This window comes from Microcebus murinus, chromosome 16 (genome assembly GCF_040939455.1).
Source record: "Microcebus murinus isolate Inina chromosome 16, M.murinus_Inina_mat1.0, whole genome shotgun sequence".
NCBI classification, from domain to species: Eukaryota; Metazoa; Chordata; class Mammalia; order Primates; family Cheirogaleidae; genus Microcebus; species Microcebus murinus.
The window spans coordinates 40,332,391-40,355,719 of NC_134119.1; the positions used below are offsets into that span (position 1 = coordinate 40,332,391).

Here is a 23,329-nt window from a genome sequence, read left to right on the forward strand (position 1 = left end):
GTAACAGCCTTGATCGAACATCCTTTACCTGCCAGTGTCGTTCCTCACAGATCCCCCACTGGGGTCCCTGGGAAGGCCTGACCAGTAATGGGTTCCCTCTTGAATCTCTGAGTCAGGGTCTGCTCTGGAAGAAGCCAACCAAAGACAGAAAAGCAGGGCGGTATTTGAACCCAGGCAGCTGGGCTTCTGAGTCTTATGCAATAGTGTTTGCTTTTTGTTAATAGAGAAAGTATGGAAAAAATAAAAATCACTTAAATGTCTGAGGCCTGAAATGTGTACCCACTATTCTTGCAAAACCAAAGACCCTTAACGAACAGCACTGAGGCTCCAACCCTAGACCCTCTCCCACTAGCACCAAAGCCTTTGCTCCATGCAAAGGGGTCTCTTTCCCACCCCGCCCTGCTGGCCATCTGGGGGTCCAGGCTCCAGATTATAAGAAGGGTCTGGGCTCCAAAAGCCTGAAAACTGGTGGCCTCATGGGTTCCAAGGCATGCGGGAGCCCAGCCTCCTAGGCAGAGCACGGCTTCCACAGCCTGAAATTGAAAGTTTCCTCCACCATCATCATTGTCTGCTCCTCAGTTCCTGGTGGGATTGTGAGCAGACAATGGGGAACTGGCAGGCCTGGTAATTAGCGGTAATTGTTTATAATATCTGGGCGGCTGCCTGATTTCCCATCCCAGGGAGCCTCGCTGGCTGCCAAGGAACCAGGCTGACGCCCCAGAAACCCTGAACGGGTTATCATATCCTCCAGGGACTGGAGGAAGGAGGAATAAAGTGCTGGCTGGTCCCTGCTGGCCAGATCCAACTGCACTGGAGACTCCACTCCATCTTGGGATCTTCCTTGGAACAGGAAGGTAGGTAGAGGCCACACAATCAGATCTGCTGGATAACAAACACCTGCCGTGTGAACGCTGACAAGGCGCTATTGTCTCTGCACTTCAATCAATGTTCTTATCTGCAAACCACAGGGCACTGCCTCACGGACAGGGGCTGTTTAGGTGGTAAGTGCCTATGCTGTGCCAGTTTTAAATGTTCCCCAAATCTCTGCTTATAGGATCCACTAGCAAAGGAGTAAAAGAGAGCTTGACAAATTAAGTGCCACATACATGCTACAACTTACACTTACAACTTGTGTGCAGCAGGAACTCAATAAATGTTCACTGCCAAACCCTACAGCTAGACTCAAACTGGGAAAATAAAGGGCAGCAGCGAAGACTGGACTTTGGCATAAGAGACAATGGGTTTCAATGCTGTGCAACCTGGGGCAAATTTTTTAACATCTCTGAGCTGCAGTTTCCTGGGATATAAAATGGGACTAAACAGTAATCACCTTGCTGAGTTGCTGGGGACAGTCAGGGAGATAGTGCAGGCAAGGTGCTTATTAGCACAGAGTATGTGCTGAATGCATCAAGGAATGAGAGACCACAGCCTGCTGGTCCCGCTGCCCCACCTCAGAGAGCCTCCTCTCCCTCCTCTCGGCATTTGCATGGCATTTCTGATTCCAGACCTGGTAAAAAGTGTAGGATCTGGACGCCTGAGACCCAGCCCGGGCCATCTGGGGGGCCGAGGAGGGAATGCTGCAGCAGCAGGCTCCTGCCAGGGACGAGTGCCACGCCACGTGGGCAAAGGCAGAGCCCTGAAACGGGATTACAACCTGTGTTGCGCTGGCCTTTTATTTTGTGTTAATGGTGAAATGAGATTTCCTGCATTTCAAATCCTGTTACTTTTGTTTGTGGAGCTGAAACCCATTTGTCTTTTATAATTAACCTCTGAGCTTGGTTTGGCCGCTGGATTTTCTGTGTTCTTGATGGTTAGAGAAGTAATTGGGTTATTCAGGGGTTTGATCCTATTCTCTTTTCCAGATGGATCACCCGTCTCAATGGCAGCAGAAATTAAAGGGTTGCACAGCCCTTGTGGTGATTATGGGTCATGTGGCTCTGAAAGGTTGTAGCAGCTTATGGGCTCCCTGTCCATCCATTCACTGCCCAGCCCCCAACACATCCATCCGTCCGTCTGTCCGTCCGTCCATCCATCCATCCATCCATCCACCCACCTTCCCACAAACTCGCTGAGCCTGCAACACAGTCGATTCTGGTGCAACGTGAAACATGCATTCCTAAAAATTACTGTGCAATGCAAAGTCCTGCTATAAAAATCACAGAGCTTATGGAGAAAATGGGGTCAGTATCACATCAAAAAAAAAAAAAGGAGGAGGAAAGACAGGAACACGATAAAAACGATAGCGGAGTTTTATACATGTCAAACGGTTAAGAAATGCATAAATATTACACTACAATAAAAGTGGCACTTGACCTTGAAAACAACCCGAAGTTGGCTTGTGCGAGTGGGCATCAGAAGGGCTAAAGCACGTGAGTGACGGTGAGTGGTGAGGGAAAGAGTGAAATGGGACAGAAGGTTGTGCCACCAGGTGTGAACAGGTGTGGCTTCCATAGCATAAGCTGGGAGAGTGCAGTAGGGGCGTGTGTTTTGTATATTCTAATGCAGGTGCCGTTTTCTGCATTCACCAAGTATTTCTCACAGACGAAAATGTGCCTGACCGAGCAAATGTGAAAATCGCGTAATGCTCAAATGGTTCCCTAATACTTCAATGGGGCTGGAACCAATTCTCATTTTGAAAACAAGCGCTGTAGCAAAATTGCCCGCGTGCCAGGATACACCGTATCACACAACTCTGATTCCGGCTTTTCAAGCATTCAAGACATTTCCAAACCTGCCCCCTCCACGAGGGTGTGGCTTGCGAGCACCAAGCCAGGGATTCAATTTATTTTGTTATTTATCAAAAATGTGCCGTGAGCCAAACACTGACAGTACTAAGTTATCAATGTTGACTTGTTTAATCCTCTTAACTCTATAAAAGCTAGGTTATTTATAATTGATACTCATTTTACAGAAGGGGAAAGCAAGGCACAGAACTGTTAAGTCATTCAATGAAATCACTCTGCTAGCAAGTGGCAGACCCGGGACTTGAACCCTGACAGTCTGGCTCCAGAGTTCACCTTCTTAAGCACTCTGTGAGACTGTCTCCGTGTGCCCTGAGGAGACCTTAGCCTTTCCCACAGCAGAGCAGAGCACAGGGATTTGCAGTCCAAGCTTTGGGGTCAGGCAGGCTTGGAACTGAATCCTCATTCCCCCACCTCATTAGAGACACATTCTTCACCTCTCAAAGCCTTGGTTTCCTTTCCTGTAAGATACAAATAAATAACAACAGGATAATTTTCAGTGCTGTTGTAAGTATTAAATGAGATAAATGCCTTAGAACAGAGTCGGGCACATTTAAATGCTCAAGAAATACTAGTGTTTATAAAACAAAACAAAACAAATCCCCTGTCCTAGCCCACGGCCACATCCAGTCCCACTCTGGCCTGCAGGCATGATGACTCTGCTAAATTGCAGAGGTAGGAAAGGAAAGAGGGTCCTGCCCACCCACCCCAGTCTCCTTTGGTGATCAGGAACAGCCTTCGGCAGGAATGGGACCAACGGTGACCCTGCACACACCCAGGGACTTAGATGCTGATGACCCAGACACTTTAGGACAACGAGGGGCAGGTGGAAGGAGCAGGTAGGCGCTGACAGCCAGCTCTGAGAGCTTCCAGATTGACCGAGAGGATGCTAAGGCCCCAGATTTTGTGAGACGATGGAGACTGGAATGTGTATATGCTTCTGCCAACACCAAACTCAGTGTCCAGTGGGACAGAGAAGCACACTGGTGACACTTAGGACAGAGAGTGGAGGGTGCTGTGGTGGGGGAGCTCAGGGGGCTGTGGAAGCTGCTGATGCAGCCAGAGGACCAGAAGACCCCTCCTGTTCCACTTCTCCTGCCCACGCCCAGGGCAGACATTGCTAATCAACCTCAGCACTCCTGCTGAGCCTGGAGGGGCTCCAGCATCCTTCTCAACACAGCACTCCAGGGGGCCACTATCAATTAAGTGGAGCTGGCACATGAGATACAGCTTATGTGCCAGTTCTCAGCTGAGATATCTGGAGAAGGAATGCGTCGGAGGGCGAAGAGGGAGCAGGGAGAAAAGGGAGAGCCAGGTAGAGGGAGCAATAGATGCAAAGCCCCAGAGGTGAGAGAGAGGGCAGCATGAAAGATTCAGGGTTGTGGAACAGGGGACAGATGGCTGGGGACTAAGAGAGGCTGGACGCGGTCAGAGCAGATAGGTGCTGGGTGACAGACTGCAAAGTTCAGATCAAAAAGGAGACTTGCAGGTATCCAGGCAAGAGTGATCGGTGACCTTGACTAGGGGGATGGAGATGGGGAGAAGTGAATGGATTCAAGAGATAATTAAGAGTAAGATGGTGGGGCCGAATATGGACTGGATATGGATTATGCATACAGGGGAGCTGTCTAGGAGTAGCCCAGGTTTCTGGCTTGGGCAGCTGGGAAATGGTGGTCCTATGCATTCTGGAAACACAGTAGGCTCTCCCGGTCTACTCCCTACCCCCTTACCACATCAGTGCTTGCCGACTTCTGCCAGCACCTGCATTCATTTGCCTACGTTTTTCAGCCCCTGAAGAACTCGAACCTCTAGAGCCCATTTAGCCACAGGAAGAGCCAGGGAGTTAATGAGGAGTGGGCATCAATCAGTAACTGGTGAGAGCTGGAGGGAGGGGTGACTCTCAGCGTGTGTTCTAGGCTGGCTCTGAGTTCCCCATCAGGATTAGGCTCTGGTTGCCCCCTGGGGTAGCAGCTTCTTACAGGCAGCCTTCCTGGATGCATCCCCACCTCTCTCTCTTACATGCTGCTCTGCCATTGTTTTCTAGAATCACCTCCTGAGTGAATCGCTTGCACTGGAATCCATGTCTCAGGTCTGGTTCTGGGAAAACCCAAACTAAAGCAGACAGTCAACAGGGAGTGTCTCAGGATGGGGTGAGGGGTATGGCTAGGGAGGCCCTGTTCTCGTGGCCCTTTCTCAGAGGCCTTGAACTTGATCCCCTGCCCTTTGTCTGACTGAGACAGTCCTGCTCTGGTGGCTTGGCTGGTTGACTCTCCGTCCTTAAGACACAGAACCCCAATTTTTGATCAAGCAGAAAAGGGCTCAGGGAAAGGAAGCCCTTCCCCTGCCCCAGGGGATAAACGTGACTGGCCCGACATGCTGAGCCCTGTAGAGGGGAGGGATGGGAGGACTCTTGGTGCTTGACAGCATCCTCGATCCACCGAACCATCCTCAAAGCTTCCACCTTCAGAAACCTTGACAGATTCGACATTAAATCAGAGAAAGAGCTGAGGGTAATCACCGAGGGAAGGCTCCAAATACCTGGAATAGAATCCTGGCTCTGCCACCTACTGGCCATGTGACCTTGGGTGAGTTACTTACCCTCTCTGAACTTACATTTCCTCATCTGTAAAATGGGGATATTAACACCAGGTTGTTGTGAGAATGGAGCGAGTCAACATACGTGAAGGCATTTAGCGCAGTGCCTGCACGTGGGCAGTGCCCTCTAGGCCTCTCTACCTTAACGTGCACACCAATCACCTGGGGACCTTGTTAAAATACAGATTCTGATTCGGTGGGTCTTTGGTGAGCCTGAGGTTCTACATTTCTAACCAGCTCCCCGGGGACACTGGTGCTGCCCAGCCATGGCCCAACTCTGAATAGCAAAGGCGGAAGCCACGGGCGGTTGGTCTCAGCAACCTGCAGCCCGGGACATCCTCACTGGCAGAGTGGCCCGACCCAGGCGCACTCCTTCTCCACCCCTCAGGCCTGGCTGGGGACACAGCATTTGCCAAGTTTTCTATACCTGTCCCTTGCAGGTCTCCCCCCACTGCTAGTTGGTTGGCCCGTGCCCTAGACTGAAAGCTCGTGGAGGGCAGGGCAGGGTCTCTGAGGTGCCCAGCTCAACTGCCTGGCACACTGTAGATGCTCAGTCGCATTTGCTGAAATGAACATCCACATGGGGGCATTCCTGTGCCCGCTTGCAGGGATACAGGTGCCCGGCGGTGCCTGGGCTGTGAAGGCAGGCCGCTCCCTCTAAGCCCCAGCTGGGCTGGCAGACGCCCAGGGGGTGGGGAGAGGGGAGGACAGTCACGTCCCTTCCTATATCAGAGCTTGGCACCTGGGTCCAACCAGAGCCCAAAATACCTGCAGAACAAGGAAGAGGCTGTCCCTTCTCAATGTCCCTACCTGTCCCTTCTATGCCCCTTCCTTGCCTAGGTGTTGGGCATGTGGCAGCACTTGGCTGGAATCCACCAAGACTCAGCCCCTCTCAGGAAGCCAAGCCCGTCCTCCTGTCTTGATTCCAACCCACCTGATTCTTCTTCAGTTGTGCTCAAAACACCCACCCCAAGCTTTTTAATAATCATAATCAACACAGCTAACATTTATTCAGGACTCACTCTGTGCTTGGCGATTTATAGATAGATACAATTGTATTTGGAGTGGCTCACTATATCCATTAGAACACAACTGAATGCAAGCAGCTAATAGTCACTTAATTAACAAACAATAATAACAGCTAATAATTATAGAGCCTGCTAGGTGCCAGTCACTGTTCAAAGTGCTTTTATGTATATTACCGCATTTAATCCCCACAATACTCTATGAGTATTGTGCACTATCACATATCTGTACTGTCACCAGTCCCTTTCTTTAGAAGAAGAAACTGGGCTCAGAGAGGTGAAGCCACACAGCCGCTAAGCAGCAGAAATGAGTCACAAACCAGGGTTATCTGACTCCTGAGTCCTGGCTTTGAACCTGTCTGTAACGTAATTGGACTCTCTGGTCCCTTACAGCCTGTTACAGCAAATGGCAACAAGTGCGTGCACCTGCCATGTGTGGTGGCACCTTGTTTCTTCCTCAAGACACAATCTTCGGAAGCACCCCTTGGGCAAGTCATGTGACCTCTCTGAGCCCTCGCCTCCACTTCTGTCAAACGGGAACACAGGTGTGACCTCCCTGCTGCACACTGAGCCACATGGGTCGCCCTCCCCTAATCTGGTCCTCCAGATCTGCCCATGAGGCCAACAAGATGCTTACTGGCCTCCCCAAAGCTCAGAGAGGCCCACGGATGTGCCCAAGGCCACTGAGCGGGTCGGCAGCAGAGCCAGGATTGGGACCCAAGCCTCCTGATCCCCCAAGACTCGCGTCTGTCAGCAGGGACCCACCGCCTCCCAAACACTGAGAATATCTTCCTCCAGGTTTTGCCGCCTTGCCATGTTTCTCAAGTTCAAGAAAACACTGGCTCCCTTCCTCCTGCTCCTCTCCCTTCCACTGTCCTCCTCTTTTCGACCTCCGGAAAGTCTCGCTAGGAGGTGGGTGGCACAGCAGCATCTGCCGAGGTGAGGCCATTCCTGTGGCTGGAGGTGCCCAGTGTAGGAGGGGGTGGGGGTGGGGAAGGCTTCTGACCAGGAGAAGCCCCCTGCTGAGAGGCAGGGCAGCAAAGGGTAGAGGCTGAGCCCAGCCCTCCCCCTCCCCGGCTGGGCGTCTGCCCTTGCACGAGCCACTCAGCCAGCACTGTCTGCAATGACAAAAATGTTCCGTGCCATCCAACAGGGCTGCCACTAGCCACGTGTTGCGATCAAGCCCTTGGAATATGGCTACTGCAACAGAGGAAGAGAATATTTCATCTTATTTAAACTAACTGACATTTAGGTAGCCTCGTATGTCTAGTGGCTGCTGGACTAGACTGTGTGGCGCTTAACTTTTCCAAGCCTCAGTCTCCTCATGTGCACAAGGATCGTGACACTGACCCTTGGCTCCCACCCCACCTCAGAGGACGGCCGGGGCCATGAAGCAATGTGATAGCATGGAATAACCCCCAGCTGGGAGTCAGGGCTCCCAGGTTCCAGCCCTATTAGCATGCTGTGTGATCCAGGGCAAGCTCCTTAACCTCTCTGAGTGCCCCAGTCACCTCTACAATAAGGAAGTTGCTTTGGATGAAACTTCCTTTGCCAGGGATCCACGGATGGTTTTAGGGGAATGTGGGAACCTCCTATAGTTAGGAGAAGAGTGTGTTTGTATGACCGTGTGTGTGAGAATGAGTGTGTATGTGTTAGAGTATGTGTGTGTGTGTGTGTGTGTGTGTGTCTGTGTGTTTTGGGGGAAAGCAGGCCCAAAGCTTTCCCAAAATTCTCAAAGGGGTCCATAAAGATAAGAAACCCTTAGTCTAGATTAATCCTTCTTTTTATTTTTTATTTTTTATTTTTTTTAGATTAATCCTTCTTTCAGAGAGCTTTACGGCGATGGAGTTCTTGGGCTCCACTCCCAGAGACGCTAATTCGGCAGCCCGGTGCGGCAGGGCCCTGCAATCTGCATCTGAACACGTTCCCAGGGACTCTGACATGCAGCCAGGGGAGGGAAACACAGGGAGCAGGCAGCACTCCTGTGTAATGATTTGGTGCATGGGAGACGCTTTCATTGAGCAATAATACATATGCTTAAAACCCAGCTGGAACTTAAGAAACTAAAGCGGGAAAATAAACCCCTCTGGAGCCCCTGCTGTGCTGCCTTACCAACACGCAGCACGTCCTTGCAAACACTGTCCCGTGCTCTGTAAGTACCAGCCCAGGATTAAATGGTTATAAATATCTAATCCTCATAGCACCCCTAGGAGTTTGGTACTATTATCCCCATTTTACAGGTGAGGAAACTGCGGCACAGAGATGTGACGTGCCCAGGGTCACACAGCAGGAAAGGGCTGGGGCAGGATTCGGATCCAGGCCCGTGCTCCGCTCACTCTCCCTCCTTTCTGAAGATGGGCACGGCCCGGAGCCCTGACCCAAGGGCCCCCCAGCCTGAGGCTGATCCAGGGCTCTGAGAGGTGCTGCCCAGGCAGGCCCACCCCCCGCCACAGGGGGCTGCAAGAGCCAGGAGGGCTGGCGGGCCCACACTCACTTGCCCTCTGAGCCGTAGCTGTTCATGCTGTCCTCGATGGATTCGTGGCTAGCCTGGCGCAGCGTCCGGCTGGGCATCTCCACTGCCAGGCCGGTCTCCGTGCTCCTCTGGATGGCCCCCTTCAGCCTCCGGCTGTCCCCTTCTGGGCAAAGGGGCCAAGAGACATGGGGAGAGAGATACAGGTGGGAGGGGGACAGAGAGACGAGCCATCTGGTTAATGCTTGAGTGGCTGGTGGCTGCTCAGCTTCAGCCCCCACCCCAGCCCCCACCAACCTCCTCAGGCCCGACCTCCCCTGCCACCCCCACCCCCACCCCCACCCTCTCATGAGTTCTGATTACTGGTGGATTCCATTACGTGGACTTTTTCTCCCCCTTGAGTTTATTTCTCCCCCGCAGCCTTCTCCAAATCACTTCTCCTCCTCTTCAGCTACCATGTGTTGAATGCCTACTACGTGTCACACTCTGTCGAGCGCTTTGCATGGATTTAACCAGGATCTCTGACTCCTCCACTCCATTCTGCCATTTGTTCTGTCCCTACCTTGCACCTGCAGCCTCCCTGCCCCCACTGTCTCTGCGTTTCTCTGTGCATAGCAGAGAAGCCTCAGAGTTGACACAGAGTGACACAGAAACAGGCACGCGCACATTCAGAATCACAGACTCACAGACACAGAGATGTCCCTATGCATACACACAAACACAAGTGCAGTCAAGTGTACAGGGACAACACCCCTCCCTGCTGGGGACACAGACATGGCAGAGCACCTGCAGGCAGGTGGTGGACACCTCCTGGGCTTCTCACCCCTCCCCCACCAGCCTTGCTCTCTGGGGCCTGACACGGCTCCATCTCCACCCACCTGGGTCTGACATGTTTCTCCCGGAAGAGGGAGGAGCAAAGCACGACAAAAGACTCGATCCCCCAGAGGTGTGCTTCACAGCTGTGGCACTCTGCAGCCCTCAAAGCACTTCCCCTCGAGTCCCCTGTTTGAGCCTCACAACATCCCTGCCTCCCCACAGGTGAGCCTGGCTTTGCAACCAGATGGCCCAGGTACAGAGACCTCAGGCAAGTGGATAGCACCTGCCCTGTGGAGGTGTCGAGAGGCCTAAATGCCAGAACGTTCACCACAGTGCCGGGCACGTAGTAGGTGCTAAACTAAAGGAGCCACGCCACTGCAGAGAGAGGGCTCCCCACATGCGCCCGAGCCAACTGTCCTGCTGGTACCCTCACAGATGCATCTTCCACTAGGACCAGAAACAGACCGTCGCTCAGCCCACCGCAGTAAACAATGAGATGCCCCACCCAGGTCCCCTTTTGAGAGCTCCCTTCCTGCTTTAGTTTGTGGTGGCTTCCGACAGTACCACAGTTGTTTTTGGAGGAGGGGGTCTTCCCTTGAGTCACTGAGCCCACTCCCACCCAGAGCTAGAAGCATCTGGAAATTGACGCTACCTATCCCCTGCCCCGCCCCTTCATCAAAGACTCACTGGACCCTCATTTCTTTTTTCTTTGTCTTTATTTTTTGAGACAGAGTCTCATTCTGTTGCCCTGGCTAGAGTGCTGTAGCAGCAGCCTAACTCACAGCAACCTCAGCCTCTGAATAGCTGGGACTATAGGCATGCACCACCATGCTCGGTTAATTTTTTCTATATATTTTTAGTTGGCCAATTAATTTCTTTCTATTTATAGTAGAGACGGGGTCTTGCTCTTGCTCAGGCTGGTTTCAAACTCCTGACCTTGAGCAATCCGCCCACCTCAGCCTTCCGGAGTGCTAGGATTACAGGAGTGAGCCACCGCGCTGGGACCCCTCATCTCTTTTGCCTCAGGTCAGAACAACTCTGAGGCTCAACATGGGCTCCGGGGCCACCTACACACAGGCTGGGCCACCTGCGTGAGATCTGCCTGAGAGCACACCCTCGCCTGCCTCTCTCCTTCCTTGTCTCCTGGGGGGGGGGGACTTTCCTCATACACTGCCCGCACACAGATCTCACCACACGGTCTGCCTTGGGGAAACCTGCCCTGAGACAGGCGGCTGACCCAGTCGGTGCCAGTGTTTCCAGAGCAAGCTCGTCCCTCCCTCGCGGCCATCCAGCACCAGGGACAGCGCCCGTGCTGCCCATCCCCACTAAAGTGTGATTAATCTAACTGGCTTTAGGACATATCGCCAAGAAAAATGCAAATTCTCCAATAAAGAAAACAAGTAAATCTTACTCTGTAGTTTATACCTGCATAGGAATGTGTTTGATGTGCCTTCTCCCAATAGCAAGTGTTCGTAAGGAACAGGATAATAAACTGATGATGCTAAATTATAAGAGCAGATACCATTATTTTTAGTACTTACCCTGCACCAACTATTATTATACATATAATTTAATCCACCACAGCTCCAAAAGTATTATTATCCTAATTTTACAATAAGGAAACGGGCTCAGCAACTTGTGCAAGGTTACACCAGGCAAGACTGAGCTAGGTTTGAAACCCAGGTCTGCTTGGAAACGGATCCTGCACTCTAAACCACCAGAGACCCTAGGAATGCGGTGGTGGGAGGGAGGAGAGAACACAGCCATTCCCCACTTCGACATTTCACTGAACATGGGCATGATCCACTTTGTCTTCCAGGTGAGACACCCAAAGCTAAGTAAGGGTCCATGACTTGCTCCAGGTCCTCAGGCTCCCTGACCATGTCACTGAGCAGCATCTAACCCCGTCCCTGTGAGTGCCCACTCCAAGTCCATACAGCAGCCTGTGAAGTACCCCCGGACACAAGAGCTCTGAGTTATACCAGGATGAGAAGCACCGAGGCCTGCGGCTCACTGCGGCTCACTGCGTCCCCTTCCCACAGCGGCTGCCATCCTTGTCCCTCTGAGATAAATACCCTGGAGACTGCTGCCTCTTCTTCCTCCACTGTCAGCCTCTCCCTGGCCTCCTTATGCCCAGTGACTTCAGCCTCACAGGCTCCCTTGCCTGGGTCTTTTTTTTTTTTTTTTTGAGACAGAGTCTCACTCTGTTGCCTGGGCTAGAGTGCCATGACGTCAGCCTAGTTCACAGTAACCTCAGACTCCTGAGCTCAGGTGATCCTCCTCCCCCAGCCTCCTGAGTAGCTGGGACTACAGGCATGCGTCACCATGCCTGTCTAATTTTTTCTATATATATTTTTTAGTTGTCCAGCTAATTTCTTTCTATTTTTAGTAGAGACAGCGTCTCACTCTTGATCAGGCTGGTCTTGAACTCCTGAGCTCAAGCGATCCACCCGCCTTGGGCTCCCAGAGTGCTAGGATTACAGGCGTGAGCCACCACACCTGGCCTTGCCTGGGTATTGAAATCCATCTGAAAATCGAGGGCTGAGACACCTGCAGGCACTCAGGCCTCCAGAGTGCTAGTGTTGCCTCTGGCCGCGTGTGCAAGGACAGGCTGTGGCGGCACAAACCCTGACTACTTCTGTGGGGCCCTTACCTTCCCCATCTCCTCCCTAGAGCTATTTGCCTTCCCTTAAAATCAGAGATTCCACTTGGAGGGAACTTAGGGATCACCCAGACCAACACCTTCACTGTATAGAGAGCAACTGAAGCCCAAAGAGGGGCACGAGTCAATGGCCATGTTGGTATTAGAATTCAGGTCTCCTAACTCCAATGTCTCGCTCTTTCACAGTCCACAGCCATTCACTAATACTTCTAGAGCGTCTTCAGGAGGCAGCGTAGCCTAATGGTTAAAAGTATGGACGATGGGCCGGGCGCGGTGGCTCACGCCTGTAATCCTAGCACTCTGGGAGGCCGAAGCAGGCGGATCGCTCAAGGTCAGGAGTTCGAAACCAGCCTGAGCAAGAGCTAGACCCCGTCTCTACTATAAATACAAAGAAATTAATTGGCTAACTAAGAGATATATACAAAAAATTAGCTGGGCATGGTGGTGCATGCCTGTAGTCCCAGCTACTTGGGAGGCTGAGGCAGGAGGATCACTTGAGCCCAGGAGTTTGAGGTTGCTGTGAGCTAGGCTGACGCCTCGGCACTCACTCTAGCCTGGGCAACAAAGTGAGACTCTTGTCTCAAAAAAAAAAAAAAGTATGGACGATGGAGCCTGAATGCCCAAGTTACTCTATTTAATTGTGTGATCTTCAGCAAGTCACTTAACCTCTGTGACTCAGTTTCTTCCTCTATGCTGACTGGTGTTCCCACTACCCAAGTGTCCTCTTCTACCAGCTTCCTCTCCACCCCGTGGCCTGCATGAGCCTTCCAAACCTCAATCCTGTACACATCATCTCTTTGATCAGAAACCTTCAATGGCACTTCACTGCTTACAGAATAAACTCCAAAGGCTTAACACGCACTGCCTTTCTGCCCTGGTCCCAACTTACGTTTCCAGCCTCGTTTTCTTTTTACTTTTCCCCAGTATGCTCTGCATTCTACTCACACTGCGTTGTTCTAAATATCCCGTTGGACCAGCTACCCCCCCAATTTCTTACTCATCATTCTGCACACACACATCTCAGCGTTCTCTTCTGGAAAAAGATGCCTTTAAAACAACTACTCGTTGCAGTATAATATACACACAGAAAACTCTACGGTTATATAGCACACGTTGTAAGTATCTATACCTTGAAGAATATTACAAAGTGAACTCATCTATGGAGCCAACACTCAGATCAAGAAACAGAACATTACCAATGCCCCAGAAGCCCTCTGCACGCTTCCAGTTACTTCCTCTCCAAGAGTAGCACTATCCTAACAGCACAGACTGGTTTTGCCTATTTTGTACTTTTGTATACATAAAATCATCTCGTGTATATTCCTTAGTGTCTGGCTTCTTTTACTCAACATTATGTTTGTGAGGTTCATCCATGTTGATTGTTCCACTGCAGTTCATTCATTCTCATGGCTTTATTGTAGTACACTATGCAAATATATCAAAATAATTTTCATCCATTCTATAGCTGATGAACATCTGGGTAGTCTCCTTTATGGGATGTTACAAATAGCTCTGCCAAAAACATTTTTTATGTCTTTTGGTGACCATTTATTCACAGTTCTGGGTACATACCTAGGCATGCAAGTACTGAGTTGTAGAATATGTATTTGAAATGCTTTTTAAATGGGTTAACCATGAACTGGACTGTAAAGTTAATGCCTTAAGTTATCAATCAGCAGGAAGTAATGCTCTGAAGAAGTGAGGCTCAGGACTAGAATATTGTGGGAAGAAGATTTTGGAAAGACTGTTGGTTTACTGTATATCTGTCTCACATTTATATTCCCCAAATGTAATCTTTGTTAAGAGAATTATAGAGGGCAGACAGCACCTAGGCTAGGGGAGGAAGGAGTGAAAAAAGCCCGGAACACAGTTGGCATGCAATAAATGCAGGCTATTGTTTATTTCTTTGTTTGTTTTGAGACAGAGTCTCACTTTGTTGCGCAGGCTAGAGTGAGTGCCGTGGCGTCAGCCTAGCTCACAGCAACCTCAGACTCCTGGGCTCAAGCAATCCTCCTGCCTCAGCCTCCTGAGTAGCTGGGACTACAGGCATGTGCCACCACGCCCGGCTAATTATTTCTATATATATTAGTTGGCCAATTAATTTCTTTGTATTTATAGTAGAGATAGGGTCTCGCTCTTGCTCAGGCTGGTTTCGAACTTCTGACCTTGAGCAATCCACCTGCCTCGGCCTCCCAAATGCTGGCTATTACTATTAACTCTTCTAAGGGCCAAGATCAACTGCTCATTGATATCACCTCTAATAAACTGTCATTATTTCATAGGTTCTAAGACAAGCATTTTTCAACATCTCTGAAATTAAGATGTGAATGGCAACCATGGCATGTCAGAGTTAAATCCTGATATGTTTTATCTCCCTTGGTGGTACATAAAGTAAAGGTATGACTGGCAAGTGAAGGCCTCTTAGATGCGATTGAGTCTAGTAGCTGAAGAGCTGGAGGCTGCGGGAACTGTCCGTGGTGCTGACCAGGCGCAGAGGACTGAGCCTGCCTGGTGCAGAGGTGGGGCCCACAAGGGGAGATTTCAGAACAAATGGGTCTCCTCATCCTCTGTCTGTTTCAAACCACAATCTTTCCCACTGGCTTGCTGACGCCCGAAATCCCACCCTCAAAAAATCACCCTTTCCAGAAAGACAGGCACTCCCACTTACTGAGTTCAACCAGAGCCTATAAGAAGTGCTTAAGATGCACCCCTTTGTTTAATCCTCCAACACCAGCGAAGGTAAGTATTGTCTCCATTTCCGGAAGAGAAAGCTGCAGCTCAGGGGTTAATGAACCTGCCCAAGATGGCAAAGCCGTCAAGTGGGAACATGAGTTTGGTTCACTGCAAACCAGAGTGCAATTTTTGCACTTTAAGCTGCTTTACCCTTAGGGGTAAGGGAGTGGGGGTGGGATGAATGTCTCCAACAGTTTTCCAAGAGGACTTGAAGGAGGAAGAGGGAAAGATCATAAAGACACAGAGATGAAATGAGTGGAAGCAAGAGTGGCAAAGGGCAAATGATAAGGATCTGAGAACACTAGAGAGAGGGGGGGAAGATTTTGAGAGAATCAACTGGGTGATGTATACGAAGGTGCTCTGAAACTCTAAAGCAGGGGTCCTCAAACTTTTTAAACAGGGGGCCAGTTCATTGTCCCTCAGGCCATTGGAGGGCCATTGGAGAGTGCAGTGCACATTCCACACATGCCCACTGTAGGCCCCAGACAAGTCAGCTGCTAAGCAGGACGGGCAGCCACAGCGAAAACACCCAGCGGGCTGGATAAATGTCCTCGGCAGGCCACCTGTGGCCCACGGGCCGTAGTTGGAGGACGCCTGCTCTAAAGTGTTCTGTCCCTGGCGGGAAATGTTATTTTCACTTAGCCAACAAAATATACATTTACTGAGCTCATTTCCTATGCCATGCTTTTCCTGGCACTGGGGATTTGTATAAGACACAGTCTTTGTCCTTAAGGAGCTTACAGGTAGTGGAGGGGGGAGGGGAGATGAAACAGATAAGTAATTATTATTCATTCAACAAACTCTTACTAATTGCCTATTCAGTACCAGAACCTGTGCTGGAGACTCATAACACAGATGAATTAAGCCCAGACCTTGCCGAAACTCCCAGTCGAAGATACAGACAAGTAAAGGGGCAATTATAACACAAGGTGTTATAATTACAACATAGTCTAGTGTAAGGGCAGAGAGATACACAGAATTTTATGGGAGCAAGGAGAAGGGTAATTAATACAGCACTGGAGGCAGAGGCAGAGTCTTGTTGTAAGTAGAATGGTTTCGATGCTGAATTATACTTGATTGCAAACAAAATCCTACAATTTCATTGTACATGCAAGTGCTACTTTCCAGTACAACTGAAGGTGATGTTGACTAATGGAAAACATGTAGAGAGAGAAGGCAAAAGTGTGGAACCAAAGATTAAGGCCAAATTTTTCTGGATGTGGAGGAAATGCATTTGGGGTGGGGACAGGTCCTGCACTTAGCAGGGGTGCTCAGAGGAAAGTCATTCACTCTGTTCCAGCCAACACAGGAAGGCTTTCCAGGGAAGGGGCATTTCAGCAATCACTGGAAGGGAGACAATTCACTGTACCCGCAAATGGATGTCTTTCCCCAGGGAGCCATTGCCACTACTAGCACTAGGAACAAGCTGAACAAGCTTGGAAGGGGCTGGGTGTGGGCAAAAGGTTGAATCTATGGCTCCATCTGGCGCCGGGAAGCTTCACCATCCACACAGCATTCAAGACTTCCAGGATTTGCCCCAAACCTATACTACGAGTGTGACGTGATGCGCTCACCAGGTGTTCCATCCACACTGGATTACTCATCATTCACCAAACACAGCCCACGTACTTCCGCCTTCCTCAGAGAACAGGCTCTGGAGCCAGAATAACTGGGTTTGGGACTCGAAGCATCCCTCTGCCACTCTCTGAGTAAACTAAAGAAAGTTACTGAGCCCATCTGAGCCTAAGCTCCCTCCTTGTAAAATAGAAATAATAATAGAACCCACTACACGTATTGTTGTAGGGATTAAATGAGTTAGTTGGCTCTCACTAGGTGATGCTGCAATAACAAATGACCCCCAGATCTCAGGGGCTCCCAGAACAAAGGTCTAGTTCTTGCTCACATTAAACATCCTTTATAAGTTAGCTGTGGCTCTACTGCATGAATCCTTGTGGGATAAGGGTAAAAGAGAAAGCCCTATCAGAGACATGCTGTTCTCATGACAGAGGAAAGATGGAACCATGAGGGACTCTTCCAGCCACGGCACTTTCCTCCATGTACGTTTTTTTTAAATTTATTTTTAAGTAGAAAAGAAAAGGAAAAGAAAGAAATATGGCCTCTACTAATGAGGAAATGTCAAAGGTATAGGGGATCGTGGAGAGCTCCCTCCCCAGCACATACTGGAAAGAGAACTCTTCAAGCCACCAAATGACTTGTTATTACAAAGTAGCATGTTAGCCCCTTATAACACATATCCAAATTAACTGTGAAATAAATCCTATCATACCCCTTTTGGGGCCGAATTCAATGACATAACATTTGTACAGTGAATGTCAAGGTAAGATAAAGGTACTCCGTAAATTAGAGCCACTATTACCTCAATACTGAGATATATAGTAGTGTTCCCAATTCCCAGAAACTCTAAGAAAACTGAGGCTCTGAGAACTGAAGCAGCTTGCCCACGGTCCCAAAACAAGTGGTAGAGAGACAGAATGCAAAACAAATCCATCCTGTCCACACAAAGGGATGAACACAAATGTTTGCAGCAGCATTAATCATAATAATCAAAAAATGGAAACAGCCCAAATGTCCACTGACAGACGAACGGATAAACAAATTGTGGTATCTCCCCACAATGGATATTGTTCAGCCATAAAAAAGAATAAAGTACTGATACATGCTACAACATAGATGAACCTTGATATTATGCTATGCAAAAGAAGCTAGTCACAAAAGACCATATATATTTATGACTCTATTTATATTAAATACTCAAGGCAAGCAAATCCATAGAGATGGAAAGCAAACTAGTGGTTGCCAGGGGCCAGAGTAAGCAGGGAATGGGAAGTGACTGCTAACGGGTCCAGGGTTTCTTTTTGGGGTGGCAAAAATGTTCTACAGTTGATTGTGGTGATGGCTGCACAACTATGCAAATACACTAAAACCCACTTCAAACAGGTGAACTGCATGGTATGTGAATTAAATCTCCAAAAAGCTTACATTTACACACACACACACACACACACACACACACACACACACTTCCATCCTATCTCATCCCCCGGGTCTGGCTGTTAACCCCTATTCTACTCTGACCCCTAGAGAGCCAAGGAGCCCGCAGCGTGGGGACAAGCAGAGGCGGCACAGGAAGACTGCTGCAAAGACCAAACGAGGCCCGAGCTGTGCAGTTTGGACGCTAGGCATGTCATCTTCAGAACACACATGTGCACTCGTATCCCCAACAAAAGCTCATGGATGAAAACATACAGTAGGGACATGGGAAGCAGGGACGTGGGGGAAGGGGTGGGGTTGGGGTGATGGAATTCCTTCTTCCCAGGCCCACCAGGGCAAGCCTCAGGCTCCCCACCACCACCTTCTTCAATCGACGCACGGCCAGCTTCCTTCAGAGCCTACCAGACCCAGGAGAACGAGCCAGGATCAGTGGAGACCAGCTGGAACCAGCTGGAACCACCTGGCACCAGCACTCACCAGAACAAACCCACGTTAGTCAAGGCGTTCGCAGCACCAGAGGCTGCTAGTGACACTGGCCTGGAGCAGCACACTCCCTGTCACGCCAGCTCAGCTCATCCACAGCCCACAACTGCTTACAACCCAGTCCTCTCTGCAGGACGGCAGCTAACCCAGAGCCTATTCGGGCTTCCCAACAAGAACCTCCCGCTGACCTGCTCACCGCACACTGGGGTCTCACACTCCTTGGATAGGAAGCACTGCCCTTTATCTTCTGTTGAAACAAATGCCTGTCTTCACAGCGTTGCAGAGCAGCTGGGCCCCATGTTGGCTAAGGCAACTCAGCTCTTTCCACTCTCGCTAATGAAGGCAGGGACCATGACCATCCAGTAGACTGGCAGAGCACTTGCTGGTACCCAGCAGGTATGCCATGCAGAAATCAAAGGCCGAATAAAACCCAGCCCTGTACTTCTCAAACTTGGATGTGCAGATGACTCACCTGTGAATCTTGTTAAATGCAGATTGTGATCCAGTAGGTCCCGAGTGGGGCCTGAGATTCTGCATGTCTAACAGCTCCTAGCCGGGCGCGGTGGCTCACGCCTGTAATCCTAGCACTCTGGGAGGCTGAGGCGGGCGGATTGCTCGAGGTCAGGAGTTCGAAACCAATCTGAGCAAGAGCGAGACCCCGTCTCTACTATAAATAGAAAGAAATTAATTGGCCAACTAATATATATAAAAAAAAAATTAGCCGGGCATGGTGGCGCATGCCTGTAGTCCCAGCTACTTGGGAGGCTGAGGCAGCAGGATTGCTTGAGGCCAGGAGTTTGAGGTTGCTGTGAGCTAGGCTGACGCCACGGCACTCACTCTAGCCTGGGCAACAAGCGAGACTCTGTCTCAAAAAAAAAAAAAATAAAAAAATAACAGCTCCTGGGTGAGGCCAGCGCTGCTGGTCTGTGGCCTGCACACTGAGTAGCAAGACATCAGCACATTCTACTCATTGTCCTTTCTGATTTCTTTGCCGCCTTGGTTGCTCAAGGAGCCTCTTGAGAGCTGATGGAATCTATTTTCTCTTTCTTTAGAAAAGAATCTGCCAGCACATACACACAATATGGTGCATAAAAATGGGGGTGGGTCCTGCAGTCCATAGGTTAAAAGCCCTTCTTTTGCATATACAAACTTTAGTTCTGGTGGCAAGAGGATGCAACAGGGGGCAGAAAAAAAAGGCTTGCCAGGGAATCAGAACTCCTGGGTCTTGTCCCAGCTCCACTACTGCCTTCCTGTGTAACATCAGACATGTTTCTGCCTCTGTCTGAGCTTAAGTTTTCCTACCATGAGGCGAATGGACTAGATTGGGGATGATAAATTAGGTTTTCTCTTTTTTGCCAACTCTGGGAGCTGTTGCCTGAAATACCCTGTGTTAAGAATTCTTAGACTGTGTCTGGACTTGGCAGAAAAGGGTGTCATAATTGATTGGTGATGCCTGCCATGGTCCCAGGAAAGGGGGCCTTGATTGATTGGTGATGTCTGCCAAGGTCCCACGCCTGGAGGGTGATGGGCTTCCTGCCAGATGTCTATATACCCCAGGGAGCTCTTCCAGCTGTGAAGTTCCACAGCTCATTTAGAGCCCTGGCAGATTGGGGAAAGAGAAGTGTGGGCTTGTCCTCAAGGGGGGTAGGGAGAGATAATTCTTTAAGCTGTTGGCTTCTCAAACCTGCTGCCCTACAGCCCCCTTTGAGAAGAGGTAGCAGAATCACTGCTCAGTGCCAGAGAAGGACAGCATGTCCTTGTGCTCCCATCCTTGCCTATTTTTAACTCCAAGGACAGAAGCTCAGGCAGAAGCTGAAATATAGAAGGGCCACTCAGCCTCCTGAGGGTGGGGAAGCTACCACCCTCCCATCATTCCCAAGTGGCTTCGTGGTTGGCCAAGTGAGAGTGGCAAGCTGCCAAGGGACAGAAGGTTCCTCAACTCCCTTGCAAATCTCCCCCAAGCTCTGTCCCACCCTTCCCCAGGCAGGGCCAGGTGCCCCTTCCTGATACATCCACAGACCCCTCTGCTGGTCCCTATCCTGCTACACCCTGTATCTGTCATTCACACACCAGGTGCATGTGCCAGGCCCTGTACTAGTGCTGAGGATGCAAAACTGAACAAGACAGGGGTCCTCGAGCTCTTCCAGTCTCAGGGGAAAGACAGACAGCAGACAGGATGGCAGCACAATTCCATAGCTACAACTGCACTCAGTGCTCAGAAGAGAACCGTACCCCACATGCCTGTGAGTTCCACGAGAACTGAGATGTTCCCATTCATCTTTCTATCCCTAGAACCTGAGACCTAACCTGGCACAGAGGAAGGTACAGGGATTATTTGTTGACTGAAAATAGCACATAACAGATACTTTGCAGAGTTTGGGAACCCTATAGGAGCCTATCTCAGACCAAATGATATTCACTCATTCACCCATTTATTCACTCATTCATGACGGTTTGTTTTTGAGTACCTTCTATATGTCAAGCACTGTTCTAGGCACTGGACCTAGAGCAGGAAACAAAATAAGAAAAAAAACAACTGTCCTTCTGAAGCCCCATTCTAGGAGAGGCAAGCAAACATCAGGCCAGACAAATACATAAAGACAAAAGAGGATGCTAGAGAGCGGTGAGTGGAAGGATGCGTGTTTCTCTGAAACAGAGTGGTCCAGGAGGCCTCGCTACGGCACGTGGGTGAAGCCCTGAAGGAGGTAAAGGCAGCAGCCATGCGGCTGTCTGCAGGAAAGCATTCCCGACGAAGAGAACAGAAACACAGAGGGCCCGTGGCAGACTTAAGTCTGGCACATTCGATGAGCAACGAGGCCAGAGAGGCCGGAGGAGACGGAGTAAGGGTTAGCAATGTGAGATGAGGCTCGAGATGACGTGGCAGGTGGGGAGGGCAGACTTTGGGAGACAGACACACCTTGCACCAGGCCTGGCCTACGACGGGATGGAAACAATGGTGACGATGACGTGACGATAAAAGCATCCAACATTCACTGGGCACAGGGGCCAGGTGCTAAGCTACACATGTTACATGGATTCATTTACTTAATCCCCACAGCAGCCTGTGAAATACATCCTGTGTTATCCCTACTTTCCAGATGGGGAAGCTGAAGTTTAACAAACTTGGAGGAGGCAGGGTAGGGACAGGAACACTGGCAGTCCTGTTCCACATGCACCATGAATACCAGTTTCTTTCTCTCCCACAGTTCCTAAAGCTTTTGAACTTCTTTGAAAATCTCCTGGAAGCTGTTTTTTTCCCAGAGAAAAATTTTAGTTTTCCCCAGGAAAAAAATACAGATGCACAATGATATAACTTGTATATAATTTCAAGAGGTTCAAGGTTACAAACTCCAGCCCCGAAAGTAAGCATTTTAAAAACATTTGGAGCAAGAATGAGAATTGTCAGAGATTTCCAAAGAGGGTAACACAGGCAGGTATGATGGCTAAAACTACTTCTACAGTTTGTCAAGAGCCTACTGGCTCTGTGGAAAGCAATATGGAGATACCTTAAAGCGATACAAGTGAATCTACCATTTGATCCAGCAATCCCATTGCTGGGCATCTACCCAAATGATCCAGTGACACTCTACAAAAAAGACACCTGCACTCGAATGTTTATAGCAGCACAATTCATAATTGCAAGGCTGTGGAAACAGCCCAAGTGCCCATCAATCAAAGAATGGATTAATAAAATGTGGTATATGTACACCATGGAGTACTATTCAGCTCTAAGAAACAATGGTGATATAGCACACCTTATATTTTCCTGGTTAGAGCTGGAACCCATACTACTAAGTGAAGTATCCCAAGAATGGAAAAACAAGCACCAGATATATTCTCCAGCAAACTGGTATTAACTGAGTAGCACCTAAGTGGACACATAGGTGCTACAGTAATAGGGTATTGGGCAGGTGGGAGGGGGTGGGGGGCGGGTATATATATACATACATAGTGAGTGAGATGTGCACCATCTGGGGGATGGTCATGATGGAGACTCAGACTTTTGGGGGGAGGGGGGGAAATGGGCATTTATTGAAACCTTAAAATCTGTACCCCCATAATATACCAAAATAAAAAAAATAATTAAAAAAAAAAAAAAAAGAGCCTACTGGGAGTGGGGCATTTGTAGAATTGTATCTCATTTAAACCTCATTTTAACCCTGTGAGGTGACTGTAATGATGATCCCTTTACAAATGAGGAAACTGAGGCACAGAGCTGGTATCTGGCAGAGCTGCAATCTCCCAGACTGAAGTCTCTATTCCAGGCATCCTCTCTTGATTTCTCCAACGACATCCCTTCATCTTCCCAGGACAGGGAAGAAACTTGCTCAGGGCCTCACAGCTCAGCACATCCGGTGCTGCGTCTAGAGGTGTGTTGCCCACTACAGCAGCCACTAGCCACTTAAATTAATTAAACTTTAAGAAAAACAAAGAATTCGGTCCTCCGTTGCACCAACCACATTTCAAGTGCGGAACAGCCACAGGTGCTAGTGGCTGTAGCAGTGAACCTCGCAGGGACAGAACATCTCCAGCATTGCAGAAATTTCTAATTAGGCAGAGCTGGCCTAGAACTCTTGACTCCCAACTTAAGGTTTCTCCACTGTCAGGGGCTACTCGAAATTAGATTTGCCCGATACATGAGAAGGACCCCAAAGAGGAGATAGGGACAGAGCAGCTGAGGGTGTGCTAGAGAGCGCTCTGGCAGAGAAGACTTGTAGGAGGGAAGCATGACTTGACATCTCGTACAGGACAGAAGACACGAGAGCCATTGGCTGGCGACCCACCTTGCCAG

The 23,329-nt window shown here is 49.6% G+C and overlaps 1 protein-coding gene across 1 annotated transcript in view; it reads right to left on the reverse strand.

Moving 5' to 3' along the window:
- Positions 1-23,329, reverse strand: part of RIMS4 (regulating synaptic membrane exocytosis 4) — a 56,636-nt gene that overhangs the window by 12,150 nt on the left and 21,157 nt on the right. Inside the window, exon 2 of the mRNA XM_012780628.2 lies at positions 8,856-8,994. Within this exon, the coding sequence (XP_012636082.1) occupies positions 8,856-8,994 (139 nt within the window). The remainder of the gene's footprint in view (positions 1-8,855; positions 8,995-23,329) is intronic.